Here is a 14,107-nt window from a genome sequence, read left to right as displayed (position 1 = left end):
CCTGTCAAGGTGTTATGTTGCTGTGTAGAGAGAACACACACATGAAGCCGCCTTCTACTGAAACAGACCCTCGGTCCGTCAAAGTCAGTACTGTCTACTCAGACCGGCAGCGGCTCTCCAGGGTCTCAGGCAGGGGTCTTTCACATCAGCTACCTGGAGATGCGGGGGCTTGAACCTGGGACCTTCTGCATGCCAAGCAGATGCTCTATCACTGAGCCACGGCCCCTCCCCAAAGGCCTCTACTGAGAGCATTAAAAACACCCCCTGATTAATGGGGGATCTTTATAACTGATCAGTTAAATGGATTTGACAGATTGACTAAGTCCATGATACACTCTGACTCCCTGGTTTGGAAAGTGGGGAAGTCCATTGCCCGGCAGGTATGGTGGCTGGCAAGTGGTTCCCGCCCTAAAAGCTGCAGCCAGAGGGACTGGATGGATGAGCTGTGAGGCTCCTTGCCAGTGTGGTGTAGTGGCTAGAGTGCTGGACTCTAATCTGGTGAACCGGGTTGGTTTCCCCACTCCTCCACATGCAGCATGCTGGGTGACCTTGGGATAGTCACAGCTCTCTCCGAACTCTCAGCCCCACCAACTTCACAAGGTGTCTGTTGTGGGAAGAGGAGGGGAAGGCAATTGTAAGCCGCTTTGAGAAAATCGGGGTATAAAACCAACTCTTCTTCTTGTGGGCCCTTGAGCTAGGGATGGAAGTAAAGAGTCCTTCTTCCCCAACAACCCCCCCCTTTTTCTGCAGCCTTTGGGCTCTCAGCACCTAAGGCGTTCCTGGACTGCTCTGAAAATACACCGGAACAGTCTTTGAAACCACCTTCTCAAAACACCAGCCCTGCAAGGAGAACACTAAACGGCCACCCAAGATGTTGTGCTGGGCTTAAATATCAGCATCCGTGCAAGGAGGTCAGATTGAAAATAGCCCCTGGCTCTTACAAGCCTTGAGGAAACCTCAGAGAAAAAGACTTGGCAGGTGAAGTTGACCAGGGGCGAGAAAGGAGACGGATGAAAGTCAAAGCGTACTGCTTGAGACTGGAATAATCTGCTCTTTGTTTTTAAACATAGCAGCTGGTTGCAAAGCTGTTTTGGAAATCAAGTCCGACTCCAAACCGACATTTTCAAAAAATACAAATTGGGAAACTTTCGTGTTTGTGTTAAAGCAATAGCCCCTGAACACAGAGTAATGATACATCATAAAACCATGTGGAAATTTAGCAGGCAGTGATATTATTACTCCTTCAAGTTGGTATACGACTATTCTCTTAAATCCAAAATCTTATACCAAGCCAGAAAAGGAGAGATTCCTTCACCTGGGCCTTTAAAACAATGATTTCTTTAAGGGTTTCTCTCTGCTGACCTTCAGTAAAGCATTTAATATATTCACAACCCACATTTCTGTTCCCCTTTTCACCTGACTTGATTTGCTGGTATAGAAAGAAGAGGCATTGTCTAAAAAGGAGGGTAATGGACGATCCACCCCATATCCTCCTAGGAATGGTACAGAAGGAACTATGATGGTCTTTTCAAGAGGAAGAAGTACCTGTGTGATATCAGCAGCTATTTTTTCCAATCCCCAACCCTCTCAGACCTATTTGCATGTCTAGCAACCTACACACTTTCTAGTAAGGGGATGTGTGTCACAAACTGCTGCGTTCAATAGGCCTGGAAGTTAAAAAGCACAGCTGGTGCTATACCCATTCCCACCATGTGGCATTCCCATCATTTCCCTATGCATGAAATACTGTGTGTATGATAAGAACTGAGTTGGTTGGTTGCAGTCTAGAGGATGCCCAAGGATGCTGTCTCTTCCGCGTGAAGCGTCTGGTGTTCTAAAAGCAGTGCTCTAGAGCCAAAGCTGAGCCCGCACTCTGTGCACGTGTTGGGTTTCTCTCCGGTGTGAGTCCTCTTGTGCTTAGTCAAGGTGGAGCTGTCGCAGAACCCCTTGTCGCAGTAGGGACATTTGTAAGGGCGTTCCCCCGTGTGGAGTCTCCGGTGGATGACCAGCTGTGACCACTGGCGGAAGGCCCGGCCACAGTCGGGACACCCAAAAGGTTTCTCCCCAGTATGGGTCCGGTGATGGTTGAGGTAAACAGAGCTCAGGACAAACCCCTTCCCACACACGTCACACTTGTAGGGCTTCTCCCCCGTGTGGCTTCGCCGGTGGATAATGAGGGAGGACGTGTCGGTGAACCCTTTGCCACAATCCTCGCATTTGTAGGGCCGCTCTCCCGTGTGGCACCTCTGGTGTGTCACAAGGTGGGAGCTGAGGCTGAAGCTCTTCCCGCACTCCAGGCACTGGTGGGGTTTCTCCCCGGTGTGGATTCTCTGGTGCTTCTTCAGGGTAGAGTTCTCGATGAAGCTCTTCCCGCAGTCGGGACACTTGTGGGGCCGTTCCCCAGTATGGATTCTCTGGTGCTGAATGAGGTGCGAGCTTTGGCCAAATCTTTTCTGGCACATGGGGCACTGGTAGGGTTTGTCCCGTGCGTGATACCGCTGGTGCCGAAGCAGGTTAGAAGCCTCACTGAAGTTGATCCCACACTGGCCGCACCTGTAAGGGTTCTCCCCTGTATGGATTCTTTGGTGTTTCAGGAGATTGGAGTATAGGCTAAATGTTTTGCCGCAGTCAGAGCAGCTGTGAGCTACGCCGCTGGTCGCAATGGCGGTGGCCTCCCCGTTGCTGTCGATGAGGTAGGCCATCTCCGTCACGTGGGTTCTCTGGTGCACGCGCAGCCGCGCGCTCTCGTCGAAGCTCTTCCCGCACTTGGGGCATTTGTAAGGCTTCTCTCCCGTGTGGATTCTCCGGTGCCTGAGCAGGATCGAGCTGCGGTTAAAAGTCTTCCCGCACTCTGGGCACTTGTAAGGTTTCTCTCCCGTGTGGATTCTCTCATGCTCTGCCAGGTTGTTGCTCCGAGTGAACCTTTTGCCACAGTGGGAGCATTTGTAGGGCTTCTCGCCCGTGTGGATTTTCTCGTGCTGGACAAGGTTAGAAGTCTTTGCGAAGGTCTTCCTGCAGGTGGAACACTTGTAAGGGGCCGTCTCCCACAAAGGGTCCTCCGTACCGTCTGGGATGGGTCCACCAGGGGTCTCGGATATGTCCTCAGAACTTTGTATAACCAAATCTTTCTCTTGCTCCATTTTAGGAGTCAGGCTAAGCAATCCTGGGGGCGGGGCGGGGGGGGAGATTGAAGAGACAACAGATAGGCTTAAGGATTGTCAAGTATCATCACTATATCCCACAGAGAAAGAGGCTGCCCCCTGTGCTAATCATAAATGCAACAAGACCAACCACAAACAAGGTAGGGGTCTCTAGATACTTGGGAGACTGTCCAGGTATGCAAAAGAAATAAACAAAAAAATGTTGTAACTTAACCAAAAGGAGACATCCCCAACTAATGATGTCTAAACATGCTAAGGAACCAACGAAAAGGGAAAAAAAAGAAAAAAACCTCAACCTAAACTAAACAAAGAACCTAAAAGTTGAGCTGAAAGTTATAACAAAATTATATTATTTATTATACAGCGTACACAGAAATAAAAACACTGGGCCTTATATACAGGCTAATCAAGTAAAATAATATATATAAATAGTTACTAATTCTCCAACATTGTTGATGGATGATAAAAACCAACGTAAATGACCAATAAATAACCAGACACGTTTCGGCCTGTATGGCCTTCTTCAGTGATCATATATAGTGATAGTGGTCATATATAGTGATAGTAATGGTTGGAAACCCATTTCTATTTATGGATATCCTCCTTTTGGGCCTGTGATTAGTTGTCACATGTTTAAAAATGAGTATTTAAATAGTTCAGAAGGTTCCACATTGAGAAGGATTACTGACTCCTGCAGTGTAGAGGAAAAAGACAGGGTAAAATAATTTAAAATAAATAGATTTGTTTTTATTACTTGGAAAAACCCTTCAGTCTTACAAAAAAAAAAAGATTAACTCTACCAAAGCTTCCATACATAGAGTTCTTAGGGAACACAATACATATAAAAATAGTAATCTGTATCAAATAGGTTTAATGTATACTTCAAGCCATAATTGTGATTACAAGATGTAATAAAATAACTGAAAAATACAACTTACATATTTGTTTGAAGTGTGGGTCTTTTATTTAAGTAGGGAGTTTATTGTGTTTATCATTTTATGGTATAAAATTTACACTTCTGATGTCTTACAACTAGGACAAGGAATACAGGTTCACTTGTTATAACCGATATGGCTCAGTGGATAACAAACTGGTATTTTTTTCCCAGGACACCTGGAATTAGGTTGCCATGGCTCACGGCAGTCTTTGGGCAAACTGCATGCCTCAAGCTCGCCGCCTGCCAAGCGGGCAACTTACAGGGATGTTCTGAGTGCGAGACCATGAAAGCGGGTTAGAAATTAACTCTTTCAGTCTCAGCCCCTGCAGTTCCGGTTAGAGTACTGACCCACACAGGGTTGTTGTAAAGGTGGTTCAGATCTTGTACACAAAGTGCTCTGGACATTCAAGCACACTAAAAAAAGCAGCAGCTTATTTTAACCCGCCACGGGGAGGAAATGAGCACACCACAAGCTGTCTCCGTGGAAAGCAGAGGCTATCCGAGAGTCAAAGCAGGACGGGAAGTTCTGGGTTGGCCGGACACAGGACTAGCCTAGAAGGGACCCTCTGATCTATTCCTGCATGGCTCTTATGTGTACTGTTGCAAAGTCTGATCCCAAAAATCTCCCTCACTTAGGGTTGCCAGTCCCCTCTTCACCACCAGCTGGAGTTTTTTGGGGGTGGAGCCTGAGGAGGGTGGGGTTTGGGAAGGGGCAGGACTTCAACGCCATAGAGTCCAATGGCCAAAGCGGCCATTTTCTCCAGGGGAACTGCTCTCTATCGGCTGGTGACCAGTTGCAATAGCAGGAGATCTCCAGCTAGTACCTGGAGGTTGGCAAACCTTACCCTCACCGGCAGCTCACATTGCCTAGAGTTGCCAGGTCTCTCTTTGCAACCGGCGGGAGGTTTTTGGGGTGGAGCCTAAGGAGGGTGGGGTTTAGGGAGAGGAGGGACTTAAATGCCATAGAATCCAATGGCCAAAGCGGCCATTTTCTCCAGGGGAACCGATCTCTATCGGCTGGAGATCTGTTGCAACAGCAGGAGATTTCCAGCTAGGACCTGGTGGTTGGCAACCCTAACATTGCCCCATGGCTGGAAGTCCTGTTTGCAATTCCTGTTTGCAATTCCTGCAAGCAGCACCCACATCCTCTCCTTGCAATTGGACCCCCCTGCCCCGCAGCCACCCCGGAGCCCCATCTCGGCTTCTCCCAGCCCCTACTTTCCCCTTTCTCCACGCAACTTACCGAACACGAGGCACCATTATGTCCAGGGCTTCACTCCCCCCCCCGTCCCCCCCTCCCGGGTGGCTTTTGCAAAAAAGAAGGGAAAAGCCCACCTTTTTGCAAAAAAGAAGAAAAAAGCCCCCCTTTTTGCAAAAAAGAAGAAAAAAGCCCACCTAGCCGATTGCAAAGAATATTTGAAGGGAGGCACAGAAAGGAAGGTGCAACGTTTATTAGAGACCCCCCTGCCCCCCCCCCCTTTTTTTCCTGCTGGCACCTAAAGCTGCAGGAACAGCAAGCAGGGCCGATGGCCAGGCTCACAGCCTCTCTCTCGCTCGCTCGCTCTCTCTCTATGGTTTTAACTCTTTGGCTCTCACCTCTTTGCTGTTAATATCTCCAGCTCATATTTCCCCACCATGCTATCCGAATGCGGGGCTGGGAAGAGAAGGAGGGGGCTGTGGCTCAGTGGCAGAGCCTCTGCTTGGCATGCAGAAGGTCCCAGGTTCAATCCCCGGCATCTCCAGTTAAGGGACCAGGCAAGGAGGTGATGTGAATAGACCTCAGCCTGAGACCCTGGAGAGCCAGGAAGAGGGGCCATGGCTCAGTGGTAGAGCCTCTGCTTGGCATGCAGAAGGTCCCAGGTTCAGTCCCCAACATCTCCAGTTAAAGGGACCAGGCAAGGAGGTGATGGGAAAGACCCCTGCCTGAGACCCTGGAGAGCTGCTGCTGGCCTGAGTAGACAATCCTGACTTTGATGGACTGAGGGTCTGATTCCATACAAGGCAGCTTCATGTGTTTACCTGGGGAGGGGCTGTGGCTCAGTGGCAGAGCCTCTGCTTGGCATGCAGAAGGTCCCAGGTTCAATCCCTGGCATCTCCAGTTAAAGGGTCTATACAAGTAGGTGATGGGAAAGACCTCTGCCTGAGAAGACAATACTGACTTTGCTGGACCAAGGGTCTGATTCAGTAGAAGGCAACTTCATGTGTTTACCTGGGGAGGGGCTGTGGCTCAGTGACAGAGCATCTGCTTGGCATGCAGAAGGTCCCAGGTTCAATCCCCGGCATCTCCAGTTCAAGGGACCAGGCAAGGAGGTGATGGGAAAGACCCCTGCCTGAGACCCTGGAGAGCCACTGCGGGTCTGAGTAGACAATAGTGACTTTGATGGACCGAGGGTCTGATTCAGTAGAAGGCAGCTTCATGTGACAGCACCCCCCCCCCACAAGAAATGAGAGAGGGGAAATGAGAGGGGAACCCCACTCCAACCCGCCCACCCCCATGCCCCCCATATCATCTAATCTTTATCCCACCCTTCCTTCAAAAACACTCTGGGTGGTGGTGAAACAGGTTTCTCCATGCTTTTTATCTGAAACAGGTTTCTCCATTATCTTCACGACAACACAGCGAGGTAGGCTAGGCTGAAAGGTAGTGACTATAGAATGATCTTTTCAGTCCTGCTACCTACAAACTTTTGGCTAGAGCCAGGGACAGAAGATGGCATCTATTACATTTTTTTTTGCTATGCCTTTCCTCTTCAAGGAACTCAACCCGGCATATATGATTTCTCCATCCCTTATTTATCTGGTGCATTTTTATCCTGCTTTTCTCCAAGGAGCTCAGGAGGGTAGAGATCAGTCTCACTTAGGGTTGCCAGTTCCCTCTTCGGCAGGATCAATTGAAAGAAGACCTTATATGAACAACTAGGGTTGCCAGGTCCCTCTTCGCCACCGGCGGGAGGTTTTTGGGGCGCAGCCTGAGGAGGGCGGGGTTTGGGGAGGGGAGGGACTTCAAGGCCATAGAGTCCAATTGCCAAAGCGGCCATTTTCTCCAGGGGAACTGATCTCTGTTGGCTGGAGATCAGTTGTAATATCAGTAGATCTCCAGCTACTACCGGGAGGTTGGCAACCCTCCCTTCCTCTACTTTAGCCTTACAATACTTTATCCTTACAACAACCTTGTGAGGTAGGTTAGGTTGAGACTGTATGATTGAGGTCCCCAAATTAGTTTTATGACAGAGTGCAGATTTGAACCTTGGTCTCCCCAAATCTAGTCCAACGCTCTAACCACTAACTACACCTTCCACCATTGGTCTTGCCAGGGGATCTTGTTCAATCTCCATTTTACAAATAAAGGGAAAGAAAAAAGAATTGCCGTTTTTTGTTTCCTTCGGCTAAATGTCAATTTATTTTTAGGTGCTTTTGTTCTGAGCGATTTACCTATGAATATCTTATCGATTTTCATGAAAGAGGAAGGGAAGACAAAATAAGAATAGAATAACCAAAACCTCATCCCTCTAGTGAAGGTGATTTGGCTTTTTCCCGTTAAAAGCAGGCCCTTCTTCCTAAACGTAACTGTGGGCTCATGTGTCTAGGGATGCTAACCTCCCAACGGGACCTGGGGATCGTGCAGAATTACAGTTCATCTCCAGACTACAGAAATAGGTTCTCCTGGACAAAGTGGATGCTTTGGAGGGTGGACTCTATGGCATCGTACCCCACTGAGGTCCCTGTCCTCCCCAGGCTCCATCCCCAAATCTCCAGGAGTTTCCTAACTTGGATTTGGCAACTCTACCCTCCCATATCCCGCTGGTGGCAGGAGGGGGGGAGATCTGGCAACTTTACATATATCTAGGTTTGCCAGGTCTCTCTTCCCCACTGGCGGGAGGTTTTGGGGCGGAGCCTGAGGAGGGGTGGGGTTTTGAGAGGGGACTTCAATGCCATAGAGCCCAATGGCCGAAGCGGCCATTTTCTCCAGGTGTTCTGATCTCCATCGGCTGGAGATCAGTTGAATTAGTAGGAGATCTCCTGCTACTACCTGGCAGTTAGGAAATCAGTACAGGGGCGACAAAATTGTACAATAACAATTACTGTTAAGTGCAACCAATGTTTATCCTATGGTGTCTAAATACAACTATACATATAAATATACAGTGTTATGTACAAGCATACAAAAATAACAAGCACAACCAAACAAGTCCACATGGATGGTGACACAAACAATAACAAAATTCACAAAAATGCAAGGTCTTTAGCAAGGTGCTGCATTCTTCTATAAGTCCCATGCAGGTAAGTGTGCAATTCTAGCAGAAATACCAATTTTAGAGGAGTATCATTAAGGCTGCCTTAATGATAACTACCCTTCGTGGGAACTAACATGCATCCAGCATTTTGAAATTTAATCTTTAAGATGTGCAATATAAGAGGAATCTATATGAAGGACTGATGAAGAATTCTACCCATAAGAATTTGAAACGGCCGTATCCTCCATCAAGTTACTCCTCTAAAATTGGTATTTCTGCTAGAATTGCACACTTACCTGCATGGGACTTATAGAAGAATGCAGCACCTTGCTAAAGACCTTGCATTTTTGTGAATTTTGTTATTGTTTGTGTCACCATCCATGTGGACTTGTTTGGTTGTGCTTGTTATTTTTGTATGCTTGTACATAACACTGTATATTTATATGTGTAGTTGTATTTAGATACCATAGGATAAACATTGGTTGCACTTAACAGTAATTGTTATTGTACAATTTTGTCGCCCCTGTACTGATTTCCTAATCTCCTGATAGTAGTACAGTGGTGTCTTTTTCTCCTACTACCTGGCAGTTGGCAACCCTAGCACTGATGCCCAGGACGAATAGAGTCAATAAAGATCTCTTTTGCTAAAAAGCATTAGATCCGTTCTTGCATGGGCTCAATCTCCCGGGCTGGAGATGGCATCACAGTAGCGATTAGTTTAGTTAGGTAGGTATAGATATATAGGCGTAGGACTTAGTTCCAGTAATAAATTTGGGGATTATACTTCTGTTGTTTATGTATGCACTTTTTGATATTCATTTGAGCCCTCGCTCTGTTTGTTTCTTTAGTCTCTACTATAGCCGCCCAGGTTTGGGTTGTGTTTAATTACCTGGAAGTTGGAAACCCAACATGTATCTCAAGCTGACCGTTGGCAAAGTCTTGGGACCGAAGAGGCCTGGTGGTGTCTTTGCATGTCTGCTGCTTGAACTGATAACCACAGAGGCCCCGATGAAGGCTTGAAGCCCTGGGGGTGTTATACGTTGAATGTAGCTGTTATTTAGCAGCTGCATATTTAGCAGCTTGGTGGTTGGAAACTTCCTGGGGGTTACCTGCCCCGGGAAACCATCAGTCATAATGGTCCATGGCAGGGGTGTCAAACTCATTTGTTGTGAGGGCCAGAAATGACATAAATGTGTCACTTGGTCAGGCTAGACCAGTGGTTCCCAACCTTTTTTTGACCAGGGACCACTAGGACTTTTTTGTTCGGTGCAGGGACCCTAAGGTTCAAAATAAAAATTCCGAGAATTTGAAAATAAACTTTAATCATAACTGTTAGTTAAGCATTAAACTTAGAATAACATTTGAATATATATATTTTTATAATAGAGAACTTTTAATTGAAAATATTAATTTATTATGGGTTTATAACTTTGTTTCGCGGACCTTAATTTAGTTCTCGCGGATCCCTGGGGGTCCACGGATCCCCGATTGGGAACCAGTGGGCTAGACCATGTGTACCGCCAGCCCAGATCAGTTTGACACCCATGGTCTATGGTTTAGGGTTGCCAACCTACAGGAATTACATCTGACCTCCAGACTAGAAATGGCTACTTCAGATGGTGGACAACCTCGAGGTGGGAACTGGAGTTCTCCCAGAATTATAATTGAGCTCCAGGTGACGTAAATCAGCTCCCCTGGAGAAAATGGCTGCTTTGAGGGTGAACTGACTATATCCTGTTGACTTCCCTCTCCTCCCCAAATCCTACCCTCCCCAGGTTCCAGCCCCAAATCGCCAAGAATTTCCCAACCCAGAGTTTCCAAACCTAGTCCACTATATCAAATAAGCCTCTACTATAGCTATGTCCAGTAGCTATAGCTATAAGGTAAGGTAAAGGTCCCCTGTGCAAGCACCGGGTCATTCCTGACCCATGGGGTGACGTCACATCCCGACGTTTCCTAGGCAGACTTTGTTCACGGGGTGGTTTGCCAGTGCCTTCTCCAGTCGTCTTCCCTTTACCCCCAGCAAGCTGGGTACTCGTTTTACCGACCTCAGAGGGATGGAAAGCTGAGTCAACCTTGAGCCGGCTACCTGAAACTGACTTCCCTTGGGATCGAACTCAGGTAGTGAGCAGAGCTTGGACTGCAGTACTGCAGCTCTGTGCCACGGGGATCTTTAGCTATAGCTATAGCATAGCTATAATATAGCTATAGCTATGTCTTACTAATTGCTGACGGGTTATAAAAGATTTGTCAGCCTCGTTTCCTTGTGAGCAAGAGGAAAGGATAGGATTGCCAACAGGCCTGGAGAAAAAAGTCCTGTGCCTTTAATAGAGGTTAATGTGTGAAAATGCGCAGTTGACGTTTTTTATGGCATGGAGGTAAATATCATCCCATTAAGCTTCTGCTCAAGGAGCGGGACATTTTTCTCTAGGCCTGTTGGCAAGCCTAGCCCAGGAGCCTGATTTAAAAATTTTATTTGCCTCATTTCTTTCAGACAAATCCCCAAATAGTTTTTAACCTACCAGTTGCAAATGGAAACCTGGCCAGTGTGTTTATGACGATGAAGGACTTTTATTGTTGAAGTCCCATGTTTGGTCTGTCCTAAGCAGGAGCAGAAGCAACATCTGCATGTAAAAAAGATTTGGAAATGGACCTATAAATAAACTGGCTAATTCTGTAATTTCACCACACTTGATATCCATCTCCTCGCTGATGGAAGGAGGAAGTTTAGTAATGTTAAAAAAAGAAATGAGCACAGGCAGATCGCGTGCCCTGTCGGTTGTTGGTTTACCACTTAACTATAGTCATGCTGTAAAATATGTGATTTGGCTTGCAGAGCTGTGAATTTCAGACTAACCTGCACACTTCTGAAAACAACCAAGGTTGCTTCCATAGAAGATCTTTCTCCATGGGGTTTTTTTTGGGGGGAGGGGAGCATCTAGCCAATGACCCCTGCCTAATTCGCTTTCTGGGCTTTCCCCCACTTTGCAGTGATCTTTCCCAAACCTTGTTCGATACAAACTTTTTGGAAAGCTCCCAGTAAAGCATGCCATTTGGACACGGAGCATGCATTTGTGAAAGCCTTGCCCTCCTTGCTGCCATTATTCTTGCCTCACCTCCCACAGCCACCATTTCCCCTTGCCTACCAGAGGGCTTTTTGGGGGGCTTTTTAAAAATCAGCAGTTGCTAGATAGCTATAATGCAATAACTTTCTAACCATCTGTTGCACTGATCTACTAGCTCCCAGCTTTCATTAAACAAATGAAGTCTCTAGCCCATAGCATTGCTTAGTTACCTTTCCCCTTATATCTATGCACTGAAAAGGGCTAGAGACTTTTAAAAAAATGAAAAGTGGGGATCCAGAGGAGTTACTACATTTTGGAACTAGGTCATTGTAATGTTGTACTGTAGTAATCTAGCAATTGCCAATTATTTATAAAAAACAAGAAGGAGCCCAACGCTGGTCCAGGGGGAGGGGAAAGTCTGCCATGAGAGGGGGGAACAGGCAAGGAAAGTGCAGGGAGAACTGTTGTGCGTGGCTGCTCTCCCACTGCTGCAAATGTCTCTGCATTTGCAGTGTGACAAGAGCTACATAGAGAATCATTGCCATGTGGAAGCAGGCCCGTTTTCTAGTTCTCGTAGATGGATGTGATGGTTATGCCAATTTAAGAAGGTTTGTGTTTCTGGCAGAATTGAGCTCTTCACTTTACATAATTCAGGAATGTGTGTGTGTAAAGTGCCGTCAAGTCACAGCCGACTTATGGCGGCCCAGTAGGGTTTTCAAGGCAAGAGACCAACAGAGGTGGTTTGCCATTGCCTTCCTCTGCATAGCGACCCTGGAATCCCTTGGTGGCCTCCCATCCAATTACTAGCCAGGACCGACCCTACTTAGCTTCTGAGATCTGACAAGATCAGGCTAGCCTGGGCCATCCAGGTCAGGGCATAATACAGGAACAGATAGCTCAATCAGGGAAAATGAGTAGAGAACCACTATCAACAACGTATCTCATATATCAAAGGGACACGAAGTACCAATGTTGCAAGAAAGGAGAAGCAGAAGAGTTGGTTTTTATTTGCCGACTTTCTCTACCACTTAAGGGAGACGCAAACCGGCTTACAATCACCTTCCCTTCCCCACAACAGACACCCTGTGAGGTAGGTGGGGCTGAGAGAGTGTGACTAGCCCAAGGTCACCCAGCTGGCTTCGTGTGTAGGAGTGGGGAAATCAATCCAGTTCACCAGATTAGCCTCCGCCGCTCATGTGGAGGAGTGGGGAATCAAACTTGGTTCTCCAGATCAGACTCCACCGCTCCAAACCACCACTCTTTACCACTACACCACGCCGGCTCTCCTACAGGGTGGGTGCTGATTAATGTGGGGGAAAGCATGAAAATGGGGGAAGGGGAAAATCTTAGGAGGGAAGTATCTTTCCCTGTTCCTCCCTCCCAGAATTAAGAAAGAACATAATGATGTTAGCCAGTGAAATAACAATAATGTTTAAGATAAGAAGCCAAACCACCGTATATCAGACTCTGAAAACCTGAATGTAAGCACATAGCTGTTGTGAAACTCACAAGACAGAATGCAAACCCACACGTGTAAAACGAAAAGCAAGAGAACTAAAAAAAAGCTGGGTAGGTCAGAACCTTCTGATTCAGGAAGGAAATTATTAATGGCTGTTTTATGAAATGCCAGGATGATTTTTTTGCATGCAATTTTAGATCTTCTATCCAGTAAGGAATGCTCAGTCAGCTGCTGCAAATAGCTAAATACTTTTGGTGTGTTTAGCATTGCTGTTGTAAGCAAATTGTATTTCCTCAGGGGCACGTTGGTGCTGCCCTGACCTGACTGGCCCAAGCGAATCCAACCTTGTGAGATCTCAGGAGCCAAGCAGAGACGAGAGACTGAAGAGATGAGAGATCTCAGAAGCTAAGCTACTTGGATGAGAGACTGCCAAGTAAGTTCAGGGTTGCTACACAGAAGCAAGCAATGGCAAACCACCTCTGTTGGTCTCTTGCATAGTTAAATTGTGGAACTCCCTGCCTCAGGATGTGGTGATGGCTGTCAACTTGGAAGGTTTTAGGAGGGGAGTGGACATGTACATGGAGGGTAGGGCTATCCATGGCTACTAGTTAAATGAATACTACTCATGATGATGCATATCTATTCTCTCTAGTATCAGAGGAGCAGGCCTATTGTATTAGGTGCTGTGGGACACAGGCAGGACAATGCTGCTGCAGTCGTCTTGTTTGGTTGTCCTCTGTGTGAACAGACTGCTGGACTTGATAGGCTTGGGTCTGATCCAGCAGGGCTTTCCTTATGTTCTTATAAAAACCCTACAGGGTCGCCATAAACGAGCTGCGACTTGACAGTGCTTTCCACCACCGTTTTGTTGCTACAAACAAGCAGTTCTTCCCTAGCTCCTGCTCCCACGCCTCTTGAACCTCTTTTGGGCTCCGCACCTATACTTTCACCAGCGCCTGCCTGAAAAGGGGACAGAAACCTTTTGCTTCCCTCTGCTAGCTGTCACTTCAGTAGACAGATAAGGAAACAGAACAGAAGAAGTGTATCCACTTTTTCACCTTGAACTGTGTCGGGTTCCAAACCTCCAGGCGGTAGCAGGAGATCCCTATCTGCCTTTAAAAGGGAGGGCATCTTGGGCATCTTCTGGTCACTAGGGGTGTGGGGGGGGGGAGGTAGTTGTGAATGTCCTGCATTGTGCAGGGGGTTGGACTTGATGACCATGGTGGTCCCTTCCAGCTCTATGATTCTAT

The 14,107-nt window shown here is 47.1% G+C and overlaps 1 protein-coding gene across 1 annotated transcript; it reads right to left on the bottom strand.

Moving 5' to 3' along the window:
- Positions 1 to 1,784: 1,784 nt before the first annotated feature.
- On the bottom strand, positions 1,785 to 3,140 carry LOC130490394 (zinc finger protein 271-like). Its single transcript, XM_056864221.1, has one exon. It carries the CDS (start codon positions 3,138 to 3,140, stop codon positions 1,785 to 1,787), a length of 1,356 nt encoding a protein of 451 aa, XP_056720199.1.
- Positions 3,141 to 14,107: the final 10,967 nt, after the last annotated feature.

Source organism: Euleptes europaea, chromosome 18 (genome assembly GCF_029931775.1).
Source record: "Euleptes europaea isolate rEulEur1 chromosome 18, rEulEur1.hap1, whole genome shotgun sequence".
Classification (NCBI taxonomy): domain Eukaryota; kingdom Metazoa; phylum Chordata; class Lepidosauria; order Squamata; family Sphaerodactylidae; genus Euleptes; species Euleptes europaea.
This window is presented reverse-complemented; position numbering and strand designations above follow the sequence as displayed.

Excerpts from the sequence above, each read along its gene's own strand:
- LOC130490394 (XM_056864221.1), bottom strand. The coding sequence starts at position 3,140 with ATGGAGCAAGAGAAAGATTTGGTTATACAAAGTTCTGAGGACATATCC.